At 43.7% G+C, this 27,256-nt stretch overlaps 2 protein-coding genes across 5 annotated transcripts; one reads left to right on the top strand and one right to left on the bottom strand.

Moving 5' to 3' along the window:
• Positions 1-1,082: 1,082 nt before the first annotated feature.
• zfta (zinc finger translocation associated) lies at positions 1,083-12,918 on the bottom strand. 2 transcript variants are annotated; one of them, XM_028563796.1, is made up of 5 exons: positions 12,433-12,918; positions 10,222-10,734; positions 8,292-8,651; positions 5,826-6,281; positions 1,083-2,646 (listed from the first exon to the last, which is right to left on the bottom strand). In XM_028563796.1, the coding sequence occupies exons 1-5, from the start codon at positions 12,554-12,556 to the stop codon at positions 2,153-2,155; spliced, it is 1,947 nt and encodes a 648-aa protein (XP_028419597.1). In that variant the 5' UTR covers positions 12,557-12,918; the 3' UTR covers positions 1,083-2,152. The 2 variants fall into 2 exon arrangements, with proteins under 2 accessions (XP_028419597.1, XP_028419598.1); XM_028563797.1 differs by having other exon boundaries at positions 1,083-2,643.
• On the top strand, positions 12,253-27,256 carry si:dkey-28a3.2 (uncharacterized). Of its 3 annotated transcripts, none has more exons than XM_028563794.1 (7): positions 12,253-12,381; positions 16,387-19,839; positions 21,272-21,976; positions 23,742-23,791; positions 23,884-23,945; positions 24,042-24,368; positions 26,881-27,256. In XM_028563794.1, exons 2-7 carry the CDS (start codon positions 16,486-16,488, stop codon positions 26,895-26,897), a joined length of 4,515 nt encoding a protein of 1,504 aa, XP_028419595.1. In that variant the 5' UTR covers positions 12,253-12,381; positions 16,387-16,485; the 3' UTR covers positions 26,898-27,256. The 3 variants fall into 3 exon arrangements, with proteins under 3 accessions (XP_028419595.1, XP_028419594.1, XP_028419596.1); XM_028563793.1 differs by lacking the exon at positions 12,253-12,381 and adding an exon at positions 14,451-14,593; XM_028563795.1 differs by lacking the exon at positions 12,253-12,381 and adding an exon at positions 14,451-14,600.

Below are 27,256 nucleotides of genomic sequence, written 5' to 3'. Positions count from 1 at the left end.
GAAAAACTGGACAGAATTACAAACACGCTTTGTAGAAACCAGGGTGCATAAAAGTGCTTGTATAAAGGAAAAAAAAATAATTCTATTTTTTTTTTCTACATATATTTACATATTCTTTTTTTTCTGTGCAGTTGTAGCTAAGATGCGTTGTAGGTGATGGAAAGGATGCAGGCTGACAGAGAGATAACATATCTCATTATAATGGATGAGAAAGAGAGAGGAAGTCCTTCTCCTCCACTGTAAACAAGGAATTAAATAGACTAGAGAAATCACTGACTGCACGCTGGCATTCATTGTCTTCAGCAATAACATCAAACACAGTCTCATTCAACCGGCTGTACAGAAGGAAAGCTGGGCTTTAGTACATTTTTGGGGACAAAGTGCTGGGTTGTCTTCAGACACATTATCGTAAAACTAATTCATCACGGCCCTTACCGAAGACTGTTTCTAACTTCCTGAGAGCGTAAGACTCAGGCCCCGGCTAGAAACAAGCCCTGAGCCCCCTGCTGCGATCCCCCCCCCCCTCCCTGGGCCCCCTCCTGTACCTGAAAGATAACAAGTAGACATACCATTAATACAAATATGCCAATTTGGAGTTCAAATAAATAAATATCCAGACACTCATGCAAGAGATCTTAAAGCCCCGATATCAATATTAGTGGCTGACTGAATTCAGACTAAATTCACGTTTCTATAATTGGTCCATGGCACACATTAGAATGGTACAGTTCACCACAGTTTCACTCCGCACCAAAGCACCATGGCGACTCAAATGGACTGATTGGTTGGTGAAGTAGCGGCTACCTGCAGGGCTAGTGGGTAGGGCTGGGTAACCAATTCCATACTGTTCAGGCACCGACTGAAATGCCTCCTTAGTATCGAGTATGGAAAACTGCCTCGTCATTCGATTACCAAATTTCAATACCTAAGGAGCAAATCTCAACAGCGTCGGTGAGCCAATGAGCACGCAGCATGCTTTTACCAAGATCTAATAATGTTTGTGATTGGCTGTCTAACGTTACAAGTCGTAGAAGCATGCAGGAAAAACTCTACGTTACACAGAGACGTAGCAGGAGCTGAAAAATAAATAAAAAGATTGTTTTTTGTAATGTGTAATGTGTTGTAATTTCTTTTTGTTCAAATGGATTTTATGAAATTGAAAATCGAAAAAAAAAGTATTGTTCAGGAACAGGAATCGAAGTCACAGTATTGGTATCGGCACCAGTATTTAACTTCTTTGAACGATACCAAGCCCTGCTAGTGGGCGAGCTAACATGCTAGCTAGCTGTGAACATGCTAACGCTAGCCAGCCACAATAGCTCTGAGATTTCCAGGTCACAAACGGCGGTCTGATCTGACCCTCGCCTGAGGACCTCGTGTGATGTCAGAGTCGCAGAAGTCAACTGTTTTCCGACTCGAGACGCCAACCTGCCGCCTGTAGTCTGCCAGGGAACATCGCTAGTGCAAATTACTGACAACTTATTTCACCAAACACACAGTCTGATGAATGGAGCCCTAGGTAACTAATATTTAGCCCTATGTTTTTCTGCCTCTGCTTGGACAATTATCAAGCTGTACTGGAAACTACTGACACCCTTAACAGCATTTTAGGCACACATTTAGAAGGGATCATCTAGCTACCTAGAAGGAAGGTCAGGAATGTTTTATTGTTGTTATTATAAATATTGTTTATTATTATAAATAATTTCCTAAATCTCACGAGGTCCTCAGGTAACACCGATCCTGTTCAGATAAGGCTTTAGTTTTAAATGAGCTGGGCTGGACTTTCATTTTTTTTTTTTTTTTTTTTTTTAGGCCATGACATTTGTAGGTGGTAACATATTCAGGTTGTGACATTTCCTCTGTGGCAGTTGCTACCCGCCACTTTAACCATAGCACACTCTCAGATTCAGATAAAAAAAAAAAAAAAAAAAAGGGAAATTCCAGTATTTGTCAGCCTGGGTCTTATTCTCAGACTTTTCATGAAACCATTTCACTCTGCACCTGCAATGTAGAGATTTGGAAAATTTTGAACAAAGTCAGAGGGCCGAGAATAATGTTGGACTAATACTTGAATTTCTCTTTAAGAAAGAAGGTAGGAAGGCTGTTTCTGAACAGGGGCCGCGTGAGGAGCATCGGACGGAAGCCCTTCCTACGTGCCAAAGTGTGCTGGAGTGGGAGCCAGTTCGGTGTGTCCGTGGTCCTGGGCCGAGAAGCAGTCGTCAGAGTGGACGAAGTGCATGGCGGCCTGGTTGTAGCTCAGCAGGGCCTGCTGCTTCTCCTCGGGGCCGTAGTCCAGAGAGTGGGGGTGCACCTGCTGGATGTGCCTCTTGATGGTGCTGACCTTCAGCGTGGCCAGAGTGGCTCCGCATACCATGCAGATGAGCCCGTGTCTGCGGCAGTCGTAATCCATCAGGTACTCCATCCGCCAGCGCGCCTGGTAGTTCCTCCGCTGGTCCTTCCCGGGGTAATGGCTGTGTCGAGACGGCGTGGCCGCGGCACCGTCGTCCCTCGCTCTGCCCTTCCCTCCGCTCACACGCTCCTCCTTCTTCACCATTTTGCTGTGTGTTCTGACATCAGGGGAGGTGTCCTCGTTGCTCTCTCCTGTGGTATTCAGGACATCGGCATCGCTCAGGTTGATTTCTGCTAAAACAGAAGGGAGGGGGCTGCAGTAGTTAAACTAAATGAAACCACCCTCAGCCAAGAACTACTGACAAACAAAGCTGCCTTTCTTACATCAAAAGCTGCTAGGTCATATTTTTGTATGTTAAAGTTGCAATATGTCAAGATTTGTATTTGCTTCATGTTGCACAGGTTAGCTAACCTGACTCAGCCAGATGGATCGCTTCGCATTTGCTCGGCATATCCATCTGGGAACTTTCCGTTGAAGAACTTTTGGAAAGGGGTGAAAACACTGGTTAGCTGATTGGATAAACCATCTGTCTATCACCACCTATAGTTGGTGATAGACGGGCCAAATCAACCAATCAGACCAACAAAGCGTATGAAAATACAACCACAAGGCCCTGCTGCTGCAGGCAAAGCATAGCTCGTTAGCTCAGCAAGCAAGCAACATGTCGGTAAAGGATATTTGCCGTTTGTGTAACGAGAATTTAAGAATAAAAGGCACCCTTTCAGGTTCCCGGACCACTGTCTGAAAATACTGGTTAGCCGATTGGATAAACCATCTGTCTATCACCACCAACCCACCTCAAAACCAACGCTGATTGGCCCGGTTGTTTGGCTAACAGCTCCAAATGTTCTCTATCTCAAGATGCCAGACTGATCTGCGAGTGGAAAACTGGAGCTTGCCAGATCAGGACGGTCTCACGAGGCTACAGGTTAGCTCTGAGTCTGGTAAATCTGCTTTCAGTTTCTATGCACTAAAAGCATGGAACCACCATCAATGTTCACTTAAAGGACAATTCTGGTGCAAAATGAACCTAGGGGATAATAACATAGGTGTTCCGAGTCAAACGTTCTCTGGGACATGTTTTCATGCTAATCGAATGTGTCTCTAGCTTTAAATAAGCTACCGCAAAACGGTGGTTAGCCGCTAATGCTAGCTTTCGGGGCAGAGGGTAAATCGCTATTTTATACCACTACGAGGCTCAAAATAGCACCACACTTCAACGGTAGCATAATGAGGGTCCCTACATGTAAACCGAAGCATTGAGAACTTTGTAAGTGTACAGACAGTTTGTATAGGCCATCAATTCTCAAATACATGCCCAATGTCTCACAGAGAACAATGCACTGTGGTGGGCGGGGTTAGTTCTGCTTACATGGGTTGTCCAGTAGGAGTCCCCCAAAGGTCCATACTGGGGCCCATTTTATTTTCATTATATATTAATGATTTATCTGAATACTGTTTACATGTAGATGTTCAGCTTTACGCTAACGACGCTGTAATTTTTACTGAAGTAAAAAATCCTGAGGAGGCAGCACGTGTGCTCTTACACACATGCAAACATGGCTCAATAGATCATGTCTTATCTTAAATTCAAAAAAACGGTTTGTTTATATTTGTCGAAGCAACCTACTATTATGCTTTCTCAATCTGGGGTGTTCTTGGGCACAGTAGAGTTGGAAGTTGTTAATACTTAGGCGTGATTATAGACCCAAACTCTCTTTCAAAAACCATGTTAAAATGACATCTAAAAGAATTAAATTCAATCTTTGTAATTTTAAGCAAATCAGAGGATCTCTCTCAGATGCAGCTGCTCTAATGTTTGGCCACCTTTAAGAGCCAAGTAAAGGTGTGGCTTAGAGCTAACCAAACGTGCAACCACCTCTAACTGTATGTTGTACCGTATTAGCCCAGTATAGCATGCTAATGAATTGTGTTTCTGTTTTAACACTTATTAATTAATTATCCTGTTTTCCTTTTTATTTCTTCCTTTTTCTCCTTGTTTTATAGCAAATGTTACGATTGTATATCTTGTGTACTCTTTATTGTAACTTTAACCTGCTTAATGGACTACAGATGGAAATTAGCCCTTGGGCTACAATCTGGCATTTTTTTACGTGTACTGTTGTACATGTTCATCAAATGTGCATTGTCCTGAAATAAATAAACAAACAAACAATGTGCATTTGTAAATAGCCAGGTCGTTGTGCATGGCCTGCACCAATAGTACAGTACCTGTACTGCTCAGATGGTAAATTCAGCAAAGTCAGCAGTCACCGTGTCATTCTCACCACTCTGCTCTGAGCCTCGGCTTTTAACAAAAATGTATTCGCTCATTACTTCCAATCACCTTCACTTTCCACTTGCATTTTTGCTGTTACTGCCATTGTACTGCAATACTTCCTGTAAATTCTTGGCACTTATTATTATTTTTTAGACAAAAAGGTCTGCCACATAAATGTAAGTGGAAATGTAAGTGAAAAGCTTTTAATGTGAAGTGTTGAGTTGTATTGACACTAGTCTGGCTTATTGGATGTAGAGAGCATTCTCATCCCCTTCTGCTATCTCTGCTATCTCTTTTGAAAGGGCACAGTCACCCGGGGCCTAGTGCCGCCCATGGCGGTTGTGATTGGTTTAAAGAAATACAAACAAGATAGTGTTTTTTTCCCCCGATAGCAGAATGATAATGGGTGTAGCCTATCTCTACAGTGCAGTGCTGATACATCGCTGTGGAGATAGGTCTGACTATGCAAGATTATACGGACACTGGCTTAAAGCTACAGTGCGTAGTTTCTGTCTCTCCCATGAGGAATTCTAAGTAATGACCACAACACTGTCGGCGCTTCCACATGATACAAGTCTTCCGTGATCGCGCACGCCTCCCCTCCCCCTCCACGCAGTTGCTAGTAGCCAAGGAGGACACGGAGGATTAAAAAAACATGATGAACTCAGAAGAGGTCATTATCTTCACTCGAGTTTCTGCGCGGGAAACATAGTCCTACTGAGAAATCCAGAGAGAGTTGTGTGGAGCTGATAGTCTTAATTAGCTTTGTAGCAACTCATTTGGCAATGGCTTGAATGTAACAGATTAATATCAAAAAGTTACGCACTAAAGCTTTAACATAGGTAAAAAAAAGTAGAAGCTTTTGGAATGAGACAGTATTTCTGTTAACGAGAGAGAGTGAGACCAGCAGAGTGGTGAGTAATACAGTAGTGCTGTGGAAATGGACAAGATACTGAAGTGCTCAGGGATAAAATATACTTATAAAACTAAATAAATAATGAAGCCCTGTCTCTAGTGTAAGCCTGTTTCGACCACTGGCCTCTATCTGCAGCTTACCTTAATAAACACCACTAGTTAAGAATTTACAGTTTGCAGTTGTACCGTAAGTAAGAGTGGCTAAAAGCATCTCACCATCTTGAATGTGCGTGCCTTCACTAGAATAATCTTTGGTCCAGGCGGCGGCCATGGCTTCCCGCTCTTGCCGGCTTAGGGTGGTGGTCTCGGGGTGACATTCCTGGATGTGGCGGCGGAAGCTGCTGACTTTGATTTGGTGCAGGACCTGAGAACACACCATGCAGTACGTGCCCTGGCCCTGAGGCCCATAGGCCACCAGGTAGTCGAGGCGGAGCCGCCACGGGTCGCCCCCGCGCAGCCGCCTCTTCCTGGGCTGGCGGAGGGGCGGGGGTCCCTGCTGCGCCGCTCTGACACCTCCATCCTCAGCGATGAGACAAGGGTCCTGAGTTAAAGTGCCGTCACCCTCCGGGTACAAGTCACTGTTGATCTGGATGGCCTCCACTTCCTGAGCAAAGAGGTCCGCCCTGCCTTCTTTGGTGTTGGGCTCTGATTTGATTGAGTTTTCTAACTCTTCTGTTACGGGGCAGAGAAGCATACAACACATAACACACGACAGATTAGAAGATATACAAAGATTACTTCTTCAGCATTTAACAACTACAGGTCCCATGAGGTTTTGGCACTGTGTGTGGGGGTCCATGGGAACTGTTGTTGAATTATAAAATGATAAAAATAAATACCGTATTGGTCCAAATATAAGACGACCCTGCCCTTTTTCCAGACAAATTTTTGGAAAAAATACTTTTAAAATAATTTTATTTGAAAATAATTCTAATGAAAACACATTGAATAAAATAAGGGGGGCTGTTGTTTTTAACATCTTAAATAAATAAAATAATATTTTCAGTATCATTTTAGATGAAAGTGGCACATTTAAAGTAACGATAAATATTTCCAAGGCCTTCAGCTGAATGACTGCTCTGGTAATGGGCATCCCATCATTACGTAATCACACACTCTCCTGTCAATCTCTTGGAAGCGGCCGCTTTGAGGACCACGCTAAGATTTTCTCTGGCTGTTTGCATTTTTAGACGGTGTAACATCTCCATGACAACGCTTCGTTGTACTTCCGTTCTAACTTACGACTTCCAGGCTTTTTGTAGCTGGATATATCTGAATGTGGATAACATTAGTGATATTGAGATGCTTGCTACAGTTACACTTCTAGTGATGAATCAGCGAAAACACGTTTTATAACCATAGACTGTATATTAATGGACAAGGCATCCGGTTCGGCAAAGTGCTGCAAATGTGAAAGTGCCTTAAAACTGCGTTCTATCTGAATTCCAGCACGTGCGGTTGCAAAAGGAGGTTGGTTTCTGTAGAAGTCTATGAGAAAGTGATTCACTTGATTTATGACCTCAGTAAACATTTTCATAATGAGTTTATGGTCTCAATCGCTAGTTTTAAGTCTTCTGCAACACAGAATGATGTTCATTTTTTGAATTATGGTCTCGTTGATTTTAAAATCGGCGATAAAGCAGGGGGTGTTTTAGGGCGTGGCTATGATGTGACTGCCAGTGAAAGAGTGTAACGTAACGTAGAGTGTAAGGGCTCCTCCCCCACTCCTCCCTCTCGTCTAAAATTGTCACATCCGCAACCAGGCCCGTAACAGAAAACTCGGCGACTCATAACAGATCTCCACTAACCAATGGGTGACGTCATACAGGTACATGCGCTGTCCATTAATATTATACAGTCTATGGTTCTAACGCCGCTGGGCGCTCCCTCTCTTCAGTCTCTCTCTATCTCTCTCCACCATAATGTTACCGTAATGGCTCATTTCATTTCTATAGTTTATAGCTATCTTCTCTATTGGCTGTTAAAACAGGGGACGTCCCTTCTGCGACTTGAACAGCTGAAAGTCGCTTTTTCAGACTTTTTTTCCTAGGAAAAAAAGCCCTGTCTTATATTTGGACCAACACGGTAATCGTATTGATGATATTGGCGGATGCTGATGGAGCACACTGAGAAACTCCTAAAAACAAACAGACATGGACCGTGACCAGGAGGCAGTGTTGGAAGATTTAAGATGGTGACGGGGTGTCCAGGCTCACCCTGTTACCGTGGCAACGCCGAAGCAGTGATAATGAAGGGTTGGTGGGTGGGTTGACAGGTGGATTTGTGCACGTGACGTCAATATGTTTCAAATGTCTCAACGAGCGCCCGCAGGAACAGAATATGGAGCAACCTAGAGAGCGACTGTTGATAAAACAAAGCAGTGAATCAGAGAAATAAAACGTTTTTTTCGCCGTTTCAGCACTAAAAATGCAGCTGTAGCAAGTACCTCACTATCACTAACGTTATCCGCATTCATATTTAGATGCAACAAAGGATGTCCAGCTACAAAAAAAGTACATAGAGTCGTGCTATTAAGATGATACACCGTCTCGTCTCCCATTGGTGTAAACTGGCAGTTTTCAGAATGCTGCATTGCAAGTAGCTGCAAGTTTACACTCGTCTTGTCCAGAATCTTTGGTCTGAACTGGAGTATATAGGGTTCTGTGTGCCTTGTGTTGTTACCGTGAGTCTGAGCCCAGGCCTGCAGGATGCAGTGCTTCTCCTCGGAGCTGTAGACCAACGAGTTGGGGTGGGTGTCCAGCACGTGGCTCTTGATGTGGTCCAGGTGCAGCGAGGGCAGTTCTCCTCCGCACACCATGCACAGCAGCCGGCCGGCCTCCGCCTCGTACTCCATCAGGAACTCCTGGCGGAACCAGGCGTGCAGCGAGTCGTTCAGGTAGCGCTCCAGGGTCCGGGCGGAGGGCCCCGGGACGTCCTGCTCCTCCTGTTTGGGCTGGGGGGCTTCACCCTCCTCAGAGCGGGGAGACAGACTGGGAGGTTGTTGGGGCTGCTCCTGGGGTGTCACAGGCTCCGGGGGTTCTGCTGTATTTGGAAAATATGAAACAAAACAACATTAATAAAATGTTCTTCTTGGGTATCATTGCTGTTGGCCACTGTTTTTTTTTGTTATGGTGAAAATGTCAAATTCTACTTACAGCGGCTTTTCAATGTTCTTTTAGATATATTTTTTTATTTAATATGTGTCAACTAGGCTTACGGGTTACTGGAGCCAGAATAACCAAGGCATTCACCACTATATGGAAACCACTATATGTTGGTCTTAAAAGCTTCATAGCTAAACTAGAATTACCGGCTTGCGGTTGTATCCCTCCTCCAAAAGGTCAAGTTGCATCATCATTTTATCCTATTAGACATTTGTGTGAAGGTTTGTCATAATTGGCGTATGAAGTCTTGAGACGTGGCCAAAAGTGTGTTTTGTGAGGTGACCTTTGACCAAAAAAATCTAATCACTTCATCTTTGAGTCCAACTGGATATCATGTTCAGGAGAATTGGACAAGCGGACGGACGGACAGACGGATGAAGGACAGACAGACAACCTGAAAATCGATTACTGGGGCAGAGGCATGACTATGAAGTCACTGTAGGTTAGAGAGACATTACTTTAGTGTGGCTATACTCCCCCACCTCTTCTGTTTACAGCTCAGATAAGGTAACAAGGTTAAAGGTGTGGGGGGCTTGGACTCTAGACTTCTGTCCACATAGATCCTGGCTACCGCCCTGATTCAGACTTCACCAATGCCAAAGTTTTCACTTTTGAGTGAACTACTGGCTACATATTTAAAACAACAGAGCCCATCAAATCAGTGTTGTTTTACAGTCAAGTTGGAAATCTCAGATGTCAGATTTCCCCAAAATGACATGAACACAGAATAATAACTAATATAATAATAATAATAATAATAATAATAATAATAATATAGCCTTTGCTTGATTTGCCTTACATGTGAAAAGGGTGCTCATAACCTATATTATCATAGTCCAAACTAGAGATGTTCCGATACTGCCTAAAACGCTGGTATCGGTATCGGGAGGTACTGGAGTTAATGCACCGATCCGATACCACGTAATAAAGCCCTAAAGAAAATCTATGTTAAAATAGATTATTTATATTCTTTTTCTGTTATAACTGACTGTCAAAGTGGACAATAAAAGAAAGTTCATGGTTTGTGTTTGTTCATGTTTCACAAAGATAGAAATAATATCACATCCATACAGGGATAATAGTATACAGCTGTTAAAACATAATAAAATATATGACACACTGGTATCGGATCGGTACTCGGTATTGGGCGATACACAAGTTCAGGTATCGGAATCGGTATCGGGAAGCAAAAAATGGTATCGGCCATCTCTAGTCCAAACTTTAAACATGATTCTATTCTGTGAATTATCTCTGTCATGTAAAATATATAACATAGGCTACCTCAGAACAGTCATGTCCAGGCACAGTCCTTCCCTCTCCAGCCCCGACACGTCACCACTGAATCATTACATCATCGTCTCATCCTCACACACCACCATGCCAAGACATAAACTCATACTGCCACCAAGTGTGCGAGTTAGAAACTTCTTGCCAAGAGTCCTACCCACCGGCAGCATGCTGGTCTGAGTCCAGCTGCTCCTCTTCTTCCTGAGGTGAAGGTCCAGCAGCCGAGCTGTACGGCCTCTGACCCCCCCCTAGGCTCAGGTGGCTCTCCCACCCCGAGCGGATCACCTCCTTGTCGGCAGCGCTCCACAGCAGGGAGTCAGGGTGCTTCTGTCGGATGTGCCTCTTGATGGTGCTGAGCTTCAGGGTGGCCAGCGAGCTGCCGCACACCATGCAGATCATGCCGTGCCGCTGGGGGTCAAAGTCCATCAGGTACTCGCTGCGCCAGTACTCGTGGTAGTAGCGGCGGTGGTCGCGCCCTGGGATCCGGCTCAGGCCTGGACGCGAGGCCCTCTGGACCCTGGGTTTCCGTCCAGAGGGCCCAGGGGCCGGGGAGAGCAGTGGGTGGTCCGGCCCCTCTGTGATGTTCCAGTAGCTGGTGCATGGAGACCGGACAGGTGTGACCATGCCAGCCTCTGATTCCTCCTCACCGTGGCCATTGGCAAGACCGTCCTCTTCTGACAGAAACAAGAGAGAAAAGAGATCAATCCCTCAAAGAACCACTTTAAATCTTGTGCTTACCAGATATGTGTTCTACTAGAGAAGTTTCTTGGAAATAAGCCATTCAGCATTAAAAAAAGCATAAAAAATTACTAATCGACTCAAGAAATCGTCGACTTATCAACTAGGAGGGGGCAGCTGTAGTATGGTGTCTGTTTAGATATGTTTATGGCAGCTAAATATCTGCAGGCACATGTAAATATCTTTATAATAGGGATGGCCGATTCTACTTGTTCATTTCTGACAAATCTGTAAACCTCTATGCGTGGATCTGACTGGAATCATTATGCTGTGTTGTTATGTAACATGAGGCTGCAAGTGCACACCGCTTCTTAGCTATATGTAGACAGTTTCTTAAACCGACATTCTCTTTGTTAATTTTTTGTTAAAATGTTTAATTACAGTTACTAAGACCCTGTATCTAATCTGGCCAATCCACTTGATCAGGTGTACTAGTAACAACATCTACTGTACGTAGGCGGATAATGTTTTGTGCTTATATCAGAGGTCCGGGAAAAAAAATATACATTAACATGAATCCTATATTTTATTAGTAAAGGTATTTTTTTTAATTGACACAACATTTATGATAGGCTTACTGGCCTACAGCTAAGGTAGCCATTCACAGACAAAGTGAAGCTTCAGGATTTACTGTGCCACATTTTATCATTAAAACATGATGTGGGCTATAAACATATGAATATGCCAATCATTTTTTTTATTTTAAAAGCTTGATAATAAACGCACCATAAAAATGTGTAAAGGCTTTAGGCCACCCTACACGTTACTGTAGGTCCAGTTTAATACGCAACTACATTTTATAAAATATATGTAGTAGGGGGTCTCTTAAGGGGTCCTTGGCTTAAAAAAACGTTGAAGACCCCTGGCTTATATTAAGAAAAATAAGAGGCTATTGGCCGCTATAACCATTCACATAACTTTGATATTGGCCACAAAAAGCTGTATTGGTCAGGATATAATATCTGTGTGCTGACCAAACTGTGTAAATGTGGAACTAGCCTACTGCTTATGTTGTATGTAAACTTTGTGTTTAAATTTGTTGGTCTATGATTTCATACACAGGTAGGTTGTACACAAGACTCTCTTGATTTAAACTGCATTGTGAGGATCAGGGAAGGCAACCTGTTAGAAATAAATGAGAGATGTTCCCAATAAGCTGTCATTGTTTGGCTCGTGACAGCCTAATTAAAAGCTGCAGCTCAAAGATTTCTCAGTTTGATTTGTAGCACTCTTGTTCGTATAGGCTACTGTTCAATACGGTTAAGACTGTTTTATGTGCTACGTGAAGGAATTATCATGCTACGTGTTATCTAATAGGGGCTATTTATTCCAATAACCCATTTTATGATTGTTTACTCATTGGTGGGCTATGAACGGCGGCCTGTGCCGCCGCTGTCCACTGGGGGGCAGCGGTGTGTCTCGGTCCGCCTGCCTGCCTGCCTGCCTGCGTGCTGTTGAGCCTTTGTTTATAGGAGCCACAGAGACGGAGGGGCCATGCTGCTCCATGGCATTGTCCCTGACACGGATTAACTGGCTGTCTGACAATGGCCGTGGCTCTGACAGCCACGCAGTCCCACTTTGCGGTGAGAAACACACAGCATAATAACACGGGTTTTTTTCTTTTCTTTCTTTACCTCCCAAGTCACTCTCCTCTTGCGTCGCTTCCTCCTCTCCGCTTATTATTAATGAGAGCAGCTCAGGCTGCTCGGCACACCGGAGGTCCACGGGCTCGCTTTCCCCCGATTCTTTCTCTTCCATCACTGGCCTGCCCGCTGTTTTAATAGTGGCTAGCGTTCCTCCTTCCTTCACCGTACCGTAGCGCTGAAGCGGGACATGTCACACTGACAACACCGTGTTACAACAGTGACATGTTCACACCGCTCGGCGCCGTTCGACACGCATCTGGCAGGCGCTCTATAACGAGCCCATCGCTGAGGAGCCCGTGCTCTACGATGTCCCCCCCCCACGCGCCCCGCACGGGAGCCAAGTTAACTTTTCATATAATCACACAATCATGTATTCCGCTGGCGAGTAGAGCCCGTTCCTCCGTCCTGCGCTGTGTGGGAGCGCCTCGGCGCAGGCCTCTAGTAATGTATTTTAAGGCTCTTGCTTGTCTTCAGGGTGGGGAGCCGGACTAGGGGCCCCTGGGGCTCCTTAAGGGGCTCCTGGGTAAATTTAAAGAGACAGTAGCAGCGTCGACAATGCACACCCACCCCGGGGGGGGGAAACGGAGCAGCAGGCGCTAATACTGATAAGCTGCTAATACTAATGCTGTTGTTCTCACAAAATCATGCGATAATAGAGGCGGTTTGGTTCGGTAAGGCATAGGTTAAAACTCGAGGCGGGTCCATTGCAAATCAGGGCCCCATGCTCAGGCTCATAATATTTTGTGCTGGGGACCCCGTAGCCTACTTTTTTTTTTTTCTTTCTTCTTTTTTATATAATCCTGTGTTTAGTGTTGTTTTTAACAAAATACATTGTGGGTCTATACCAGAGAATAACTTGCGTTATTATTATACATAGAACTGAAACTAACAGTTATCTTCATTATTGTCTATCTTGCCAGTATTTGCTTAAATAATCAATTTATTGTTTGGTCAAGAGCCCAGCTGACACATTTAAATAGCCTGTTTTGTCTGAACAATAGGCTAGTCAAAAACCCAAAATATTTAGTCTGCTATCACAGAATACCAAGAAACCATGCAGCAAATATGCGAGAAGCTGGAGCATAGAACATTTGTGGCTCAATTTGCTTTAAAAATGGTTGCCAACTAATTTGAGCGTTTCGACTCTAATCATACATTTCCTCCTGAAGTGTTATTTGTTGCTTTTGGTTATATTTAAATTAAAACATTCTTATGTTGTTGGGTGTTGTTGACCCCCCCCCCCCTCTGACCAGCCCTTCTAGAGATGGAGCTTGTCCGTTTTTATCCAGACAGTAGGCTACTTGTGCTGATGTAGATTAATGGATAATTGTGTCAGCTCTAGTTATACATTCTCTTATTTGATGTTATTTGTAGCTATTCAAATTATACTGAAATTAAAACATTGTAATGTTGTTGGACATTTGGAGCCCAAGCTCTTGAAATAGATTTTGAATAAGATTTATGAAGAGATTGTTTTAGAATGTTTTATTTTTTAATACTAACACTAGTACATATACTATTTTTTTCATCAATGTGCCCATTAATGATACAAATATGATCATTGCGCATATGATATAAACCACAAATCACACTGTAGCCCTATCCCTGATGGTTCTGCACATAAATTGAGGTCATCTGTAGGAAAAGACAATAAATCAATGGACTTTTATCCAGCTGCTCCAAATTGGAAAAATACCATATGTTATTGCAAGCTTTATGTAGCCTATAATCTCTGTGCATTGTCACTGAATGTTCATTTGACTGGTTATGGAATTTGTGTGTTCTCTCCCAAATTTCACTAAATCTTGAAATGACAAATGAGGTTAGGCCTAATTAGCATCCGTCTGATGTTGTGACTCATGGAGCTCGTAGCCACAATTTTGTTGAATTCTTTTTTCATACACTTTCTTAATGGCTTCAGGTTTGAAAAGGAGGGGGCGTTGTACTGTCTCTGTGTGTCCATGCCCCCCCCCCACACACACACACACACAGAGCAAGCATCCAGGTCCCACATCCTGGTACTTTTCAGCGTTGTCAAGGCAGCCTCAGAGCACGGCTGGCTGGCGGAAAGTAGCTGCAGTGTCCTGGCAACATATCTGTCCAAAAACGTTCACAAAAACTGTCCCGGAAAGTTAGGTGTAACTAAAAGGTATCGGGTATGCATGTTTTTCTTCCACATGTTATCAAGCGTCCTGCTTTACGACAGTAATTCGCGGGTTTTCTCGCTTCTTTTAGACAGGCAGCAGACTCAGACAGGCGCCCGTCCGTGTGGACAAGAGGAGGAAGATCTTGTCCATTGTGCCGCTGGGAGACAGCGCTTTTAGGCACGATTTACGCCCTAATGTGGCAATTTGTTACTTCGTTTTTGGATGTATTTGGTAATTTCGCTTCCGCTGGGTCGCTTCGCTACGTTTACAATCAAATATAAGCAGAATAAAGAATAAAAATGGCTCTCGACAGATATAATTTGTGATAGAGAGGGACAGGTTTAAAGGGACAGTGTCACTTTGCTTCCTTCCTGGTTCCTGTAGCTAACACATTTTTACATGCATGTAGGCTACGCGACGCGTTTGTATCACCAAATATGCTGTGGGATAGAAATGTTTAATATTCATATTATATGCTACATTTAAATGCTTAGACAACTAAGATGTGCTCACGTGTAAATCGTGTTGTGTGAAAGGAGACGGGCGCCTTAGTTCATATGCATTGTCTTTTGATTAGCATGTATTTCATAAACAAGCGTCACTGGAAATGGGAACATTTCCATTGAGTCCAACATTTTTTATTTATTTCTTTTAGTACAGAAAGAGTAAATAATGGATAAGAGTAAAGACACAGCACAAGTGAAATGAATGTTCTCACAAGTGAAATGTCCTAAACCACATAGGCTTTGTGAATCCATTGCATCTGAAATGTTTCTGCATGTGATAGACCACATGCACTGAAATGTGAAATGTGATTTCACACGTGATATAAAATCATGAAAACCATGTGGCTTTATGGTGTGAATTCATCACATGTGCTTAGATAGGATTTTAATCACATCTGAAATATTCACACGTTAGATTGATGTTTTTACATGAAAATCCCTTCATTGTGAATATTTTACATGCGTGTGCTTTATGGTTGATGATGTCTCAATAACTGTTCACTGATCTTATGTAATCCAGTACAACATCTCTGCCACATATTCTATCTTTACCAAGCTATACTGTTCAAACTTTCCTAGAGGTGCTAATTCAACCATGTGTTTATTATTAAGGGCGATGGTGGTATTGCTGTTGTACTGGACTGCATTATGTTGAAATGTGGTTCTAATATTCTTCCCAATTTCATGTTTTTAAGGGAGCTGAAATGATAAGTCAATTCATTGATTAGTTTATTGACAGAAAATGAATCGCCAACAATTCTGATAATCATTTTACTTACTAAATACTTAAAATGTTATGGTTTCAGCTGCTAAAATGTGACAATTTGCTGTTTTTCTTAGTCTCCCATGGTAGTAAGACTTTTGGTCAAACAAAACAAGACTTTGAATACGTCAGCATGTGCTCTGGTTAATTGTAATAAGCATTTTCCTTTGATAAAATAGGCAACATTTTATAGACCAAACGATTAATCGATTAATTGAGTAACAATCCGACAGTGTCAACAAAAACGGAACATTATAATCTTACTAAAGGTAGAATTTATGTCAGGGATGTTTGATTAGGCTGTAAAGGTGTACCTAATAAAGTGGTTGAATTAATACCTCTCTGACAACATGAACGAAAACCTGAGCATTATAATCTTAGCAAGACTGAGCTGTTGCATTGGATTGATTTGATTGTACAGGTTTACCTAATAAAGTAGTCACTGAGTGTATAATATCTTGACAAATATCATTGTCAGGTTTATTACAAAGTAAGATGCAACTAAGACTTGTTTTCTGTTCCTCAGGACACCTGCATACCGATGTGATGTCTAAGAGATTTGGCATCTGCTCAGCAGAGCAAAGCACCTACTGCTGCATCATATAGGAGGACGCCATGGGTGTTAATGGCAGTGAGGATTCTGGACTCAGGGGATGAATTGAATAAGCGCGACAAGGAAGAGCCAACCAGTTGGATGAGAACTGATGGGCTGTCCGAGCTGGCGATGCCAACTACAAAAGATAAAAGTGGTTCAACGTCTCACCGCTACCGGCCCGCGTCAGAATATGATGACGCCACCCTCACGCAAAAGAGGCAATACTGGAAAATCAAGAAACGAGAGCAGAGGGCCCGACTGACAGAGCGCAGAGGAACGTCAACACAACACAGTCAAGAGGAAAAGCTCCGACATCTACATGCCCCTGCAGTGGGTAATTCCACTTTATCCGGCTCTTTTGCTGCTTTCACTTCTCCTTTGCAGAGTAATAATGACTCATACCAAACAGTCAATGTCTCTCCTGCATCACAGAGTGGAAATGCATTGGGGGGTAGGTCAGTTGAAGCCACTGAAAACCAAAAGGAGAAGTGGCTCCGTACAATGAAACTCAACAAGGTCTTGCCTCAGTTGCCAGTATCATGTTCCGTCTCCGCCAAAGCTTCGAGGGGCAACGCAGACACAGTGAAATGCCTAACAGCAAGGGGTGCTGTGAGCAGAGGCGTTACCTCACTCACACCCATTGGGACCCAGCTGAACACCCATTCCTCAGTGCCTCCAGTCAGGATGACCAGTACTACTAATGGCAGCTCCGCTAAAACAACACCTCAGCCATGTGTGTCTATGCAGGGGTCATCAGTCCCCAAAACGCAACATAAGGCACAAGTTGCATTACGCATTCAGCCCAAACTCTTACCCACCAACGTGACCACAGGTATGATTCATGTGTCTTCTCCATATGTCCCAGTTTCTATTAAAACAGAGGGGAAAACAGCGAACACAACACCTCAAAGTGGAACAAAGAGTGCCTTGGTCACCCTGCAGAGGGCTAAAGGTGTTAGCAACTCCCAGTCTTCCCTGGAGTCAGAGGAGCAGAGAGCAGCCAAGCGCAGAGAGCATTGGCGGATCAAAAAGCGAGAGCAGAGGGCAAAGCTGGCAGCCCAAATAGCTAAAGCCAGAGAAAGGACGCAAAGCGCGGAGATGACTTTACAGAGGCAAACAGCACAAAAACCAGGACTTGCGGGCGGCACAATTCTTCAGCATCTTCCATCTCAGTCATTTTTGAGAGGAGCAGGCCAGAAGCAGTGTCCTCCTCGGGTCAAAACTTCATTTACATCGGCAAAAAGGGGAAATTATGACCTGCAAAGTGGGCCAGCAAGTTTAACTACAGTTAACCTGCAAGCAGGTCAGATAAAAGTTCAAACTCCACATAGGACACCACAGACAGCCATCACATGTGGTACTATTTCAGTGAGAAAGCTAGGGGAGTCACAGCGAAAGCTTCCAAGTTATGTACATCTTTCCAATGTTTCCCGAGGGATCGCACGGTGTAAAACCCCAAGACAGAGGTTCATTGAAGCCCAGAAGAATTTCCTAAATCAAAGAAACATAAGATGCAGATCCCCGTTGCTTACTTCAGTCTTTGGCACCAGAAATATCCCCCAAATTGACCCTAACGACACTCCTGAGCAAATAATAGCCAAACGGCGAGAGTACTGGCGGGTTAAAAAGCGCGAACAGCGAGCTAAGCTGTCAATGGAAGTGAAGGCTCGGTTGAAGGAGAGGGACTCTCTGATGCGAAGAGTGAAACGTTACCAGAGAATCCTAGAGGAGATGAGGAGGGCCAGAGCACTGGCCCAATCAGCAGGAAGCACCCACACCCACGCCTCTGAGACCATTGGAGGGTTCATCAAAGAGGACGGGACAGTGACCATTAACATTCCCCAGGTTCCTACAGATCACAACACAGCAGCGCACAAAAGTGAAGAAGAGTGTCATGCAGTTTCTAATAATACCCCCATTACAAAACCTCAGCATCAACCCAATACTAAACAGAGAGGTAGTACACCCGTTCATGGAACCCAGCCTCCCCCTTTCCTCCGCCCCGCTCAGGTCTCTTTTCCTTTTGCTGGACAGTCGGTCAACAAGCCTCCAAGACTGCTGTCAATCCGACCAAGGACTCAAGTTGAAAGCACAACTGTTCCTAATGTACACAAGTTAGCAATCCAAACTGGTAGTCAGCTCACTCTCACTCATCCTCAAGCCCCTCAAAATGCCGTTTCTGGAGGATCGACAGCGGGGTCGAATCTCGGTGGCTGTGTCATGAAAATGGCCATCTCAAGTAGTGTGCCATCCCTGTCGGCACTCTTTCTGGATCCAGAGTTGACGGAGGAGGAGAGGATGGCAAAAAAGAGGGAGTACTGGAGGATAAAGAAACGAGAGCAGCGAGCAGCTCGTGCCGCTCGATTGAGGCAGGGTGTCTTACTAGCGAGGGCCAATGCGACTCTACAGAGGAGGAAAGCCCAGAAGCAAATGGCAGTAACCACTGTACCACTAGGAAGAAGTCTTACTAACCATTCAGGAAATGCACAATTTCTCCCCATAAACAGTGTGCCGCTTACACCACATGCAAATGAGATAAAACAAGAGAGTGAGTCTATGCCAGCAGTTGACCTAAATTCCCAACCAGAACAAGCCATCTGTCCAGATATCAAACCCCCAACCTCCCCATCACCACCTCCTGCGTCTCAGCCAGAGCCTGACCTAGCTCTGAATGCAGACAGCCAAGCTACCACTCTGCTAGCCGTTGCCTCTATGAAGAAACTCCTGGAAGAATCACTTAGCACAGTGACCGAGTGTAGAAGTGTGCAGACTGGCATTAAAACAGAGTCAACGGAAGAGGTCTTTGAGCAGGAGATAAAGCCAAATTTACCTCCGAATGAGGTGGCTCCTATTGCTGCTGACTTGAAATTGGAGATAGAAAGCTGCCAGCCAGATACTGATGCCTTGTTACGAGCAGGTCCACCAAGCCCTCATCTGAAGGACTCCTCCCAAAGTAGCGAGACACTTCCACCTCTTTCCACCTCCAACGAGGCAGTCCTGCATCCCACTTGTGAGCACTCATCCCAAACCCTTTCGAAATTCATAGTAAACCCCTCCATGGAAGCCTCTAACAGCCCATCTTCACCACGCAGAACCCAGAGGCTTCGCACCAAAAAAGCAGGCCATCAAAGCTGCTGTTCCCCAGAGCCGCCAAAGCTACATCACCTACCCATGGATCATTTACGACCACATAGACAAGAACAATGCCACAACAGCAACTCAGTCAACAACAGTGTGGTGACCAAGCACAGCGGTGGCATCAGCCTGCAGAGGAAGAGAGAGTACTGGAAGCTGATGAAGAGGCAGCAAAGGGCCAGGTTAAGGGCCAGGCAGAAAGAAAGACAGGGAGAATGCAGCAATCGGCTTTCCTACAGAAACATTCAGGTGATGGGACACATGGAAATAATGTTAATTTTGTACCAAGTGCAACATGTAGATGATGATTCATTGTGTTGCAGTGTAACAAATAGCCAATATTGTAATAAGTAGCTAATATTTAACACGCTAGCTTGATACGGCAGTGTTTTGCATTTATTTCATTGAGTCTTAGAGAGAGTCAAAGTTTAAAAGAAGCAATGATCAAGGACTGTACAGAGCTGAAGTCCTGCTTGCTTTGCTAGCTAGCTTCTACTGCATTAGCACGTGCACTTGTTCCACCTCTCTTTCTAAAAAGCTAAAACACGATACCGAGATTTTTGTCAAATGTGAGTACTTCAACATTTTAATTATTACAAGCCTTAAAGGGTGATTGGGTTCATGAGAAGAGTCCATTCCAAAGACCCACTGATGTGGTATTCACAACTTTGCAGTCTGAAATTTTCCTTAAGCTCAGAGTTCTGTTTTTAAAACTGTCGGAGCCTGTGGGAGTTACTTTGGACATTGTTGTTAATAATTACTTTTGTTGAATACTCTTTTCATTTTCCTAGCATGACACTGAAATGTCGACAACACAAAATCATTAAGTTTTTCTTGTTAGTCACCTAGCAACAGTGATCTCAACCCTGAGAACACTTGAATGCCACGCGTACTGTACACTTGTATTTCCATTTGACAGCAGCAAAAAAGATGAGACTTTCACAATAGGATAATGGTTATGACTCATAGGATATGTTGTTTTTGAATGCTAACAGTATGTTAATCAGGCTTTGTTCAAATGACACGCTATTGAAAAGTTGCTAGCCAGTACGGTAGTACCCATTTAGGTCAGGCAGTGGACGGAGAACCCCAGGAACATGTATTAGCTGTGAGAAAAGCTATTGAAATAAAGAAATTTGAATTACAGCGGCTAGCTGCAATTTTGGCTAACTACTGTATAGATGTACTGTATAGTAAGGAGGTTTAGTTTGTTGGGCTATTAAATTATTATTAATTAAATTAAATGGTAAGCTAACGCTACGGGAGAAAACACGTTTGTGGCCAAATTTGTGGGTGACCCTTAAATAAAAACATCACTAGTGATAGTGATAGTGATAATGAACACTGATTATACTGAATCCATAGCATCCAGTGGTGCTAAAGATATCCGCGCCTGTGCCATTAGACTTGTTAGTAAGCATAAAAAGTTCAGATTTGTAGGTATGGCCAGTGCCCTCTCCAGCTGAAACCTGAGTCATTATACTACACACCTCTGTCTGGCATTTGACACTTGAGCAGCAAAAATAGAGAGGAGTGTGACTACAGGGGCCTACTTAAAGCTAGGGACAAATACATATGTGCATGTTTCAGAAAGATTATTGCCTGGCTGCTGCATTTAATTATGTTCACTTGTGAAAAACTGAGATTAATGATTTGTTCATGTTGTGTTGCCGTCTTTCAGGCTCCAGGTCTTGTTGTTATCAACACTGTTAAGGGTGTAAATCCTCCAGCAAAGCCAGCCCTCCAGCCCAGGCCATCCATTGCTTCTCTGACCGCAGTGACCAGCATCCCCGATGTCCTGGTCGTCAGCCCTACAATGTGTAATGCTGAACAGTCACCTGACACACTCCAGGTCAAATTGCCCGTCACCAGTGTCTCCTGTTCACCCAGAAGTGAGCGGAACCACATGAACGTCGGGCTTTCACAGATCGTGTCCAACTATCCCGGAGCTCACGGTAATCAGCAGCAGGCCCTGCCAGGTTCACGAAACTGGATGTCTAGAGGCACAGATGTAGGCTCAGCCCCCTCCCTCCCTACCCTGAAGCCCCCAGACAACCCACTGTCCAGCATCAACCTGCAACCCATTGATCCCTCTCAAACTCCCAGTTCCCCCCTCAGTCCAATCAAAACCCCTTGTGCTCAACTTCCGAGCCGCACGCAGATGATCCAACCTCCCACCAAGCTGGCACCTGTAACCACCATGGTTCCACCAAAGCCCATCCCAGGAGAGTCTGAGGAGGACTTTTTGAGGAGGAAGCGGGAGTACTGGAGGATAAAAAAGAAGGAGCAGAGAGCCAGGAAGGCCATTCGGGACAAGGGAATCACCCCACTGAGAGCCGCCCATAACTTGAGGCCCATCCTGCCTGCTCAGGACCTACAAACACAGGTAAGAGCTGCACAGGTGTATGTAACAACGTGTTTCAATTTCAATTCAATTCAATTCAATTCAATTCAATTTTATTTATAGTATCAAATCATAACAAGAGTTATCTCGAGACACTTTACAGATAGAGTAGGTCTAGACCACACTCTATAATTTACAAAGCCCCAACAATTCCAACATTTACAGTAATTCCCTCAAGAGCAAGCAGTGCGACAGTGGCGAGGAAAAACTCCCTCTTGGGAAGAAACCTCGGACAGACCCAGGCTCTTGGTAGGCGGTGTCTGACGGGCCGGTTGGGGGTGTGATGAACAGTGGCGATAATAGTCACATTAATAGTGGAACAGTGACTGGATGTAGCGGGGAGCTGCAGGGTTCAGCAGGAAGCAGCAGGGTTCAGCAGGAAGCAGCATGACATTGCAGGGCATCGCTGAGCTCGGCAGGGAGTGCAGCAGGACCACGGCGACAGCTGGAACCAGGATCTTGGTGCCAATGTTCTCCAAGGAAATACGCTGGGGGAAAAAAAACATAAGGACTCCGGGGAGTAAACTCCCCAGAAGCTAGGATTAGTAACAAGCGTTTCTGGGACTGGATACACACAAATAGTAATAGTAAAAGTAAATAGTAAATAGTAAATAGAAAATAGAAAGGGAGAGGGGAGAGCAGCTCAGTGTGTCAGAGGAAGGAAGTCCCCCAGCAGTCTAGAACTATAACAGCGTAACTAAGAGAGACAGGTCATAAGGAGAGGTAGCTTTTTCGGGCTTAGAACTGTCCCCCTGCCGGATCGGGCTTGGCTGGCCTGTCTCCCTCTACTTTGTTATGTATTATTAATCTAACAATTATGAAGAGAAGCAGGTGGGCCAGTTAGGTGAACACTGCAACTCCTCTCTCCCTAACTATAAACTTTATCAAATAGAAGAGTTTTAAGTTCATTCTTGAAAGCGATTACAGTTTCTGCCCCCCGAACCCAGATCGGGAGCTGGTTCCATAGGAGAGGAGCCTGGTAGCTGAAGGCTCTTGCTCCCATTCTACTTTTAGAGACTCTAGGTACCACCAGTAACTCTGCATTCTGGGAGCGCAGTGCTCTAGTGGGACAATAGGGTATTAGGAGCTCTTCTAGATATGATGGTGCTAGACCATTTAGAGCTTTGTAGGTCTAAGGTCAATGGCTCTCTGTCTAATTATTATGTTTATATTAACCCTTGTGTTATCTTCCCGTCGACCATGCAACTTTTAGTTTTTCTGTGTCAAAATTTGGGTCTCTTTTTGAAGTTTTTCCTCATTCTTTTTCCGACGTTTTTGAACGTTTTAGGACATTTTGTCAATGTTCTTTTACCAATTATTTTTTCAAATGCTATAAAATTTAATAAAACACCCAAATTGAATGACAAAGTATTGAATGAAAGTAGTGAACTGATCATTTATTTTACTTGTGAAGAGCGTTGTATGGAACCATCCACGTTATTGTTCTTTGACAATTTGGTTGACAGAAACCCAAATTCCTGATTATAGAAACTTTGAATATGGATCAAATTTGACCCGAGGACAACAGGAGGGTTAAATGATGGAGAACACAGACTAGTCATAATAAAACCAATTACCAACCCAATTACATTGGTTATTGAAAAGTGGAAGATCATTGTATAATGAATATTCTCTTTGCGGGTTCACACGTCTGTTCACAAATCATGCACGTTTGGATTGTTTATTACAATCTTTATTTTTTCTCAAACCCAGATTTTGTTTTCTTCTCTCTGACTAATCCCTGTAGGAGTCTGGTCCGTGGGTGAGCTCCATTGAGGAGTCAGAACATCTAATGAGGTGGGAAATTTTGTATAATTGACATGAAATTAGCTTAGCTGCCAGCTAGGTGTGGGATAATACTTAATGTAACTATTCCTTCTCTTTTACAGCACTTCAGAGGACACTGACCCGGGATCCTACCCATTCGCAACTTACACAGCACCAGCAGAAGGTAACGTATCAACTATGTCACTTTGAACTGAAAGGAATGCACAATTGGATGGAGAAATTGGCACACAACGTTTTCTTTTTCAACTGCTCGGTTCAGATGAGCTTCTGTTTGCTGACTACGAGAATAATACCGGCGAGGATGGTCCCGGCGAGGATGGTCCCGTCTCAGACGCCGTGTGGAGGAACCGCTACCTCATGGACTACGATCCGCTCAACCAGCTGCTGGTGTGCATGGTGTGTGGGGAGCTGCAGTACTCCCACAGCCTGGAGGGAGTCAGGGCCCACATCGACGAGGCTCACCCGGACACCCTGAGCCTGGAGCCTAGGGAGCAGCGGCAAATACTGGAGGCCTGGGACGAGCAGGTGTCCCAGCGAGAACGCTTCTTCACCAGCCAGCTCCGGCAGCACAGCGGGGGCCTGGCAGGTACGGTATGACTGCAGAGATGGCAGGGTAGATGCTGAAGTATTGTTTATTGATATGTTTGTTGGTTCAACATGTGAAAGGAAGACCTGATATAATTAATAAACAACATTTTGCTGTGCTAGTATTAGTCCAGCGGAAAGTACCTCAGTCAGACTGAGTGAGACTGTGTACCTTTTCAAGAAGATATAACACATTTTCCTTTTTAAGAATGAAAAGTTGAACTCGGAAGCAATAAAACACATCCGTGCTGAAAGGGTAACTACTGTTTTTTCAACCTGGACCCTATTTTCCTATGTTTTTGTGTCTAAGTGACTGATGGGAACAACAATCTTTGATATCGGTCCAGTATTAAGCGAGATCGCTGCAGTCGGCAGCGGGAAAACAAGCTACAATGTAAGTTAATAGGGCGATTGTGCAGCTTGTATTTACCTTCACAAAAGTGCTTGACAGGCTCAGATTAATATTCTAAGTGTCGACAACATTACGGAAAGGATTTCTAAGGAGGTCACCTTTTTTTAAAACATTAAAACATCCGCAAAATTGCATTCGCTAAAGCCACCAGAATCCATGTAAATAAACAGTAATTTTAGCATAGTAAAATACACTTCATTCAAAGTCGACAGAAACAAAATAAAACTATGAAAAGCCATGTTGGGTCGTCTTTCTACTTTTCCAACCATCACAACTCTAGTTTTGGTTCAAATAAAAACACAGTTTACCAATTTACATGTGAAAATATGTTGGCTCTATACACGCTATAAGTATTGCTTTTTTAAAGGTCCCATGGCATGAAAATGTCATTTTATGAGGTTTTTTAACATTAATATTAGTTCCCCCAGCCTGCCTATGGTCCCCCAGTGGCTAGAAATGGTGATAGGTGTAAACCGAGCCCTGGGTATCCTGCTCTGCCTTTGAGAAAATGAAAGCTCAGATGGGCCGATCTGGAATCTTCCCTTTATTATGTCATAAGGGGAAAGGTTACCTCCCCTTTCTCTGCTTTGCCCGGCCAAGAGAAAGACAGAGACGGATACAGATACAGTATTAGGGTACCACTAAGGCCTATATAAAAGCATCCAAAAAGCAGCATGTCATGGGACCTTAAAAATGGAGTCTGGTGGGTTTAGCTCTAGCAACCTCAGAGCTGTTTCTGGTTAAACAGAAAGGTCTCAAAGAGGTTTTAAAGGTCTATTTTTTTTAAAAGGCACTTTTGTGAAGGTAAATAACAACCTGGTCAATTAACCTATTAACTTACATTGTAGCTTGTTTTGCCGAAGCCGACTGCAGCGATCTCTCTTAATACTGGACCGATATCAAAGATTGTTGTTCCCATCAGTCACTTAGACACAAAAACATAGAAAAAATAGGGTCCAGGTTGAAAAAAACGGTAGTTGCCCTTTAACTCAGTACACTCAGGGGCTTTGTTGCTACTGCCTTACTTGGTCTGGTATGACCAGTAGCTTCCAGTTTGTGGCTAATGTTAGCTAACTTGAATAGATATCGCTGTGTAACTGACATTAATGCAGACCCAAGCAGAATCTGCAGATTTTGTACAGTTCTCAGCGGGGATTCTGAGTTTTTAAATGTAAAGTTCCCATATGGTGACACTTATACCGTTTATGTGTGTATTAAACACACAAAAAAAGAGTTGAGTTGATTTTCCCACCCTTTTCTGAGAGCCTTTTTTATCCCCTTCCATATATGCTCGGATTCGCTGCTAGACGGAATGTTCATCCCACTACTAATTAATATTCATGAGCAAAATGCTCTGATTGGCTAAGCACAGATCGATACACAATAATTTATACTTAATAATTTATACTTTTTTATAGATTCCCCCAGTGGGGAAATTACAATTTTACACTCTGTTAGAACACACTACACACAGGCCTGAAATACACACACAAATGCTCAGGTCCTATACATGCACAAATGGAGAGACGTCAGAGTGAGCGGGCTGCTACTGCTAGACAGGCTCCCTGAGCGGTTGGGGGGGCACCTGCCCAGGAGGTGAACTGGCATCTCTCCACCTACCAGTCCACACTCCGTATTTTGGTCTGTAGGGGGACTTGAACCAGCAACCCTCCGGTTCCCAACCCCAAAAAAAACATTTTCACCATATGGGACCTTTTAATCAAATTAATTTGTTTAAAATCTACGGAAAATCTGTGGAAAATTCTGCGGAATTCTGCGTCTGCAGATTCCGTGTGGCCACATTCAAAGTCACTTTGCTGACTTTATGACTTTTCTTGGATTGGACTTGGATGTCACAGTGATGCCCTAACTTTTTGCCCTCAAATAAAAAACTATGGAAAAATGAACTTTCATGTAGCTGAAGGATATTTTTGTCTTTCTAATCTTATAAATTCTCATGAGCTCAGGTTGGGGGCGATGAGCGCTGCCCTTGGCCTAGCTTCTGGTTAGGCTGTATGTAGCAGAATCCTCAGTTTGTTCACCTCAGACTTTGTCATTTTTTTTCCTTACGTTTATTAAACCTGTTGGACTTGTTTTGCAGAAGCACACATGAACTGAAGAGCAGAGGAGAGGACCGAAGAGAACGGAGCTGGAGAGAAAACCCACACTTTGTCTTATTTATTTATTGTAATTTTATCAGTTTGTTTACCTTCACCTTGAAAGAGAATGTTGTATATGGAGCATTCACCCCGAAAAGCAGCTTTACCTCATTTCCTAGCAGGGTTGTAATGTGGGTTTATAAAAGCCAGTATGGATTTTTCTTTTTTTACATTGACACTATGACAACTGAGACTTTGTAATACTTTTTGAAATATTTAAAGGAGATCTTCAACATTCTGGGAAATGCAGTCTTTGTACTAAACTTGGCTAAAAGCATCCTGGATATATCTCTGTAATAAACACACATATAAAACTAA

This window comes from Perca flavescens, chromosome 19 (genome assembly GCF_004354835.1).
Source record: "Perca flavescens isolate YP-PL-M2 chromosome 19, PFLA_1.0, whole genome shotgun sequence".
NCBI classification, from domain to species: domain Eukaryota; kingdom Metazoa; phylum Chordata; class Actinopteri; order Perciformes; family Percidae; genus Perca; species Perca flavescens.
Note: the sequence above shows the minus strand (reverse complement) of the source record. Positions and strands in the feature narration are given on the sequence as shown.

What these genes read in the sequence shown, in the direction of transcription:
- si:dkey-28a3.2 (XM_028563794.1), top strand. Translation starts at nt 16,486, where the DNA reads ATGGCAGTGAGGATTCTGGACTCAGGGGATGAATTGAATAAGCGCGAC. An exon ending in GAGTCAGAACATCTAATGAG is followed by an intron (nt 23,792 to 23,883) that starts GTGGGAAATTTT and finishes TCTCTTTTACAG; the next exon opens with CACTTCAGAGGACACTGACC. An exon ending in TTACACAGCACCAGCAGAAG is followed by an intron (nt 23,946 to 24,041) that starts GTAACGTATCAA and finishes TGCTCGGTTCAG; the next exon opens with ATGAGCTTCTGTTTGCTGAC.
- zfta (XM_028563796.1), bottom strand. Translation starts at nt 12,556, where the DNA reads ATGGAAGAGAAAGAATCGGGGGAAAGCGAGCCCGTGGACCTCCGGTGT. An exon ending in CTCAGACCAGCATGCTGCCG is followed by an intron (nt 8,652 to 10,221) that starts GTGGGTAGGACT and finishes TTCCAAATACAG; the next exon opens with CAGAACCCCCGGAGCCTGTG. An exon ending in GGCCTGGGCTCAGACTCACG is followed by an intron (nt 6,282 to 8,291) that starts GTAACAACACAA and finishes GCCCCGTAACAG; the next exon opens with AAGAGTTAGAAAACTCAATC.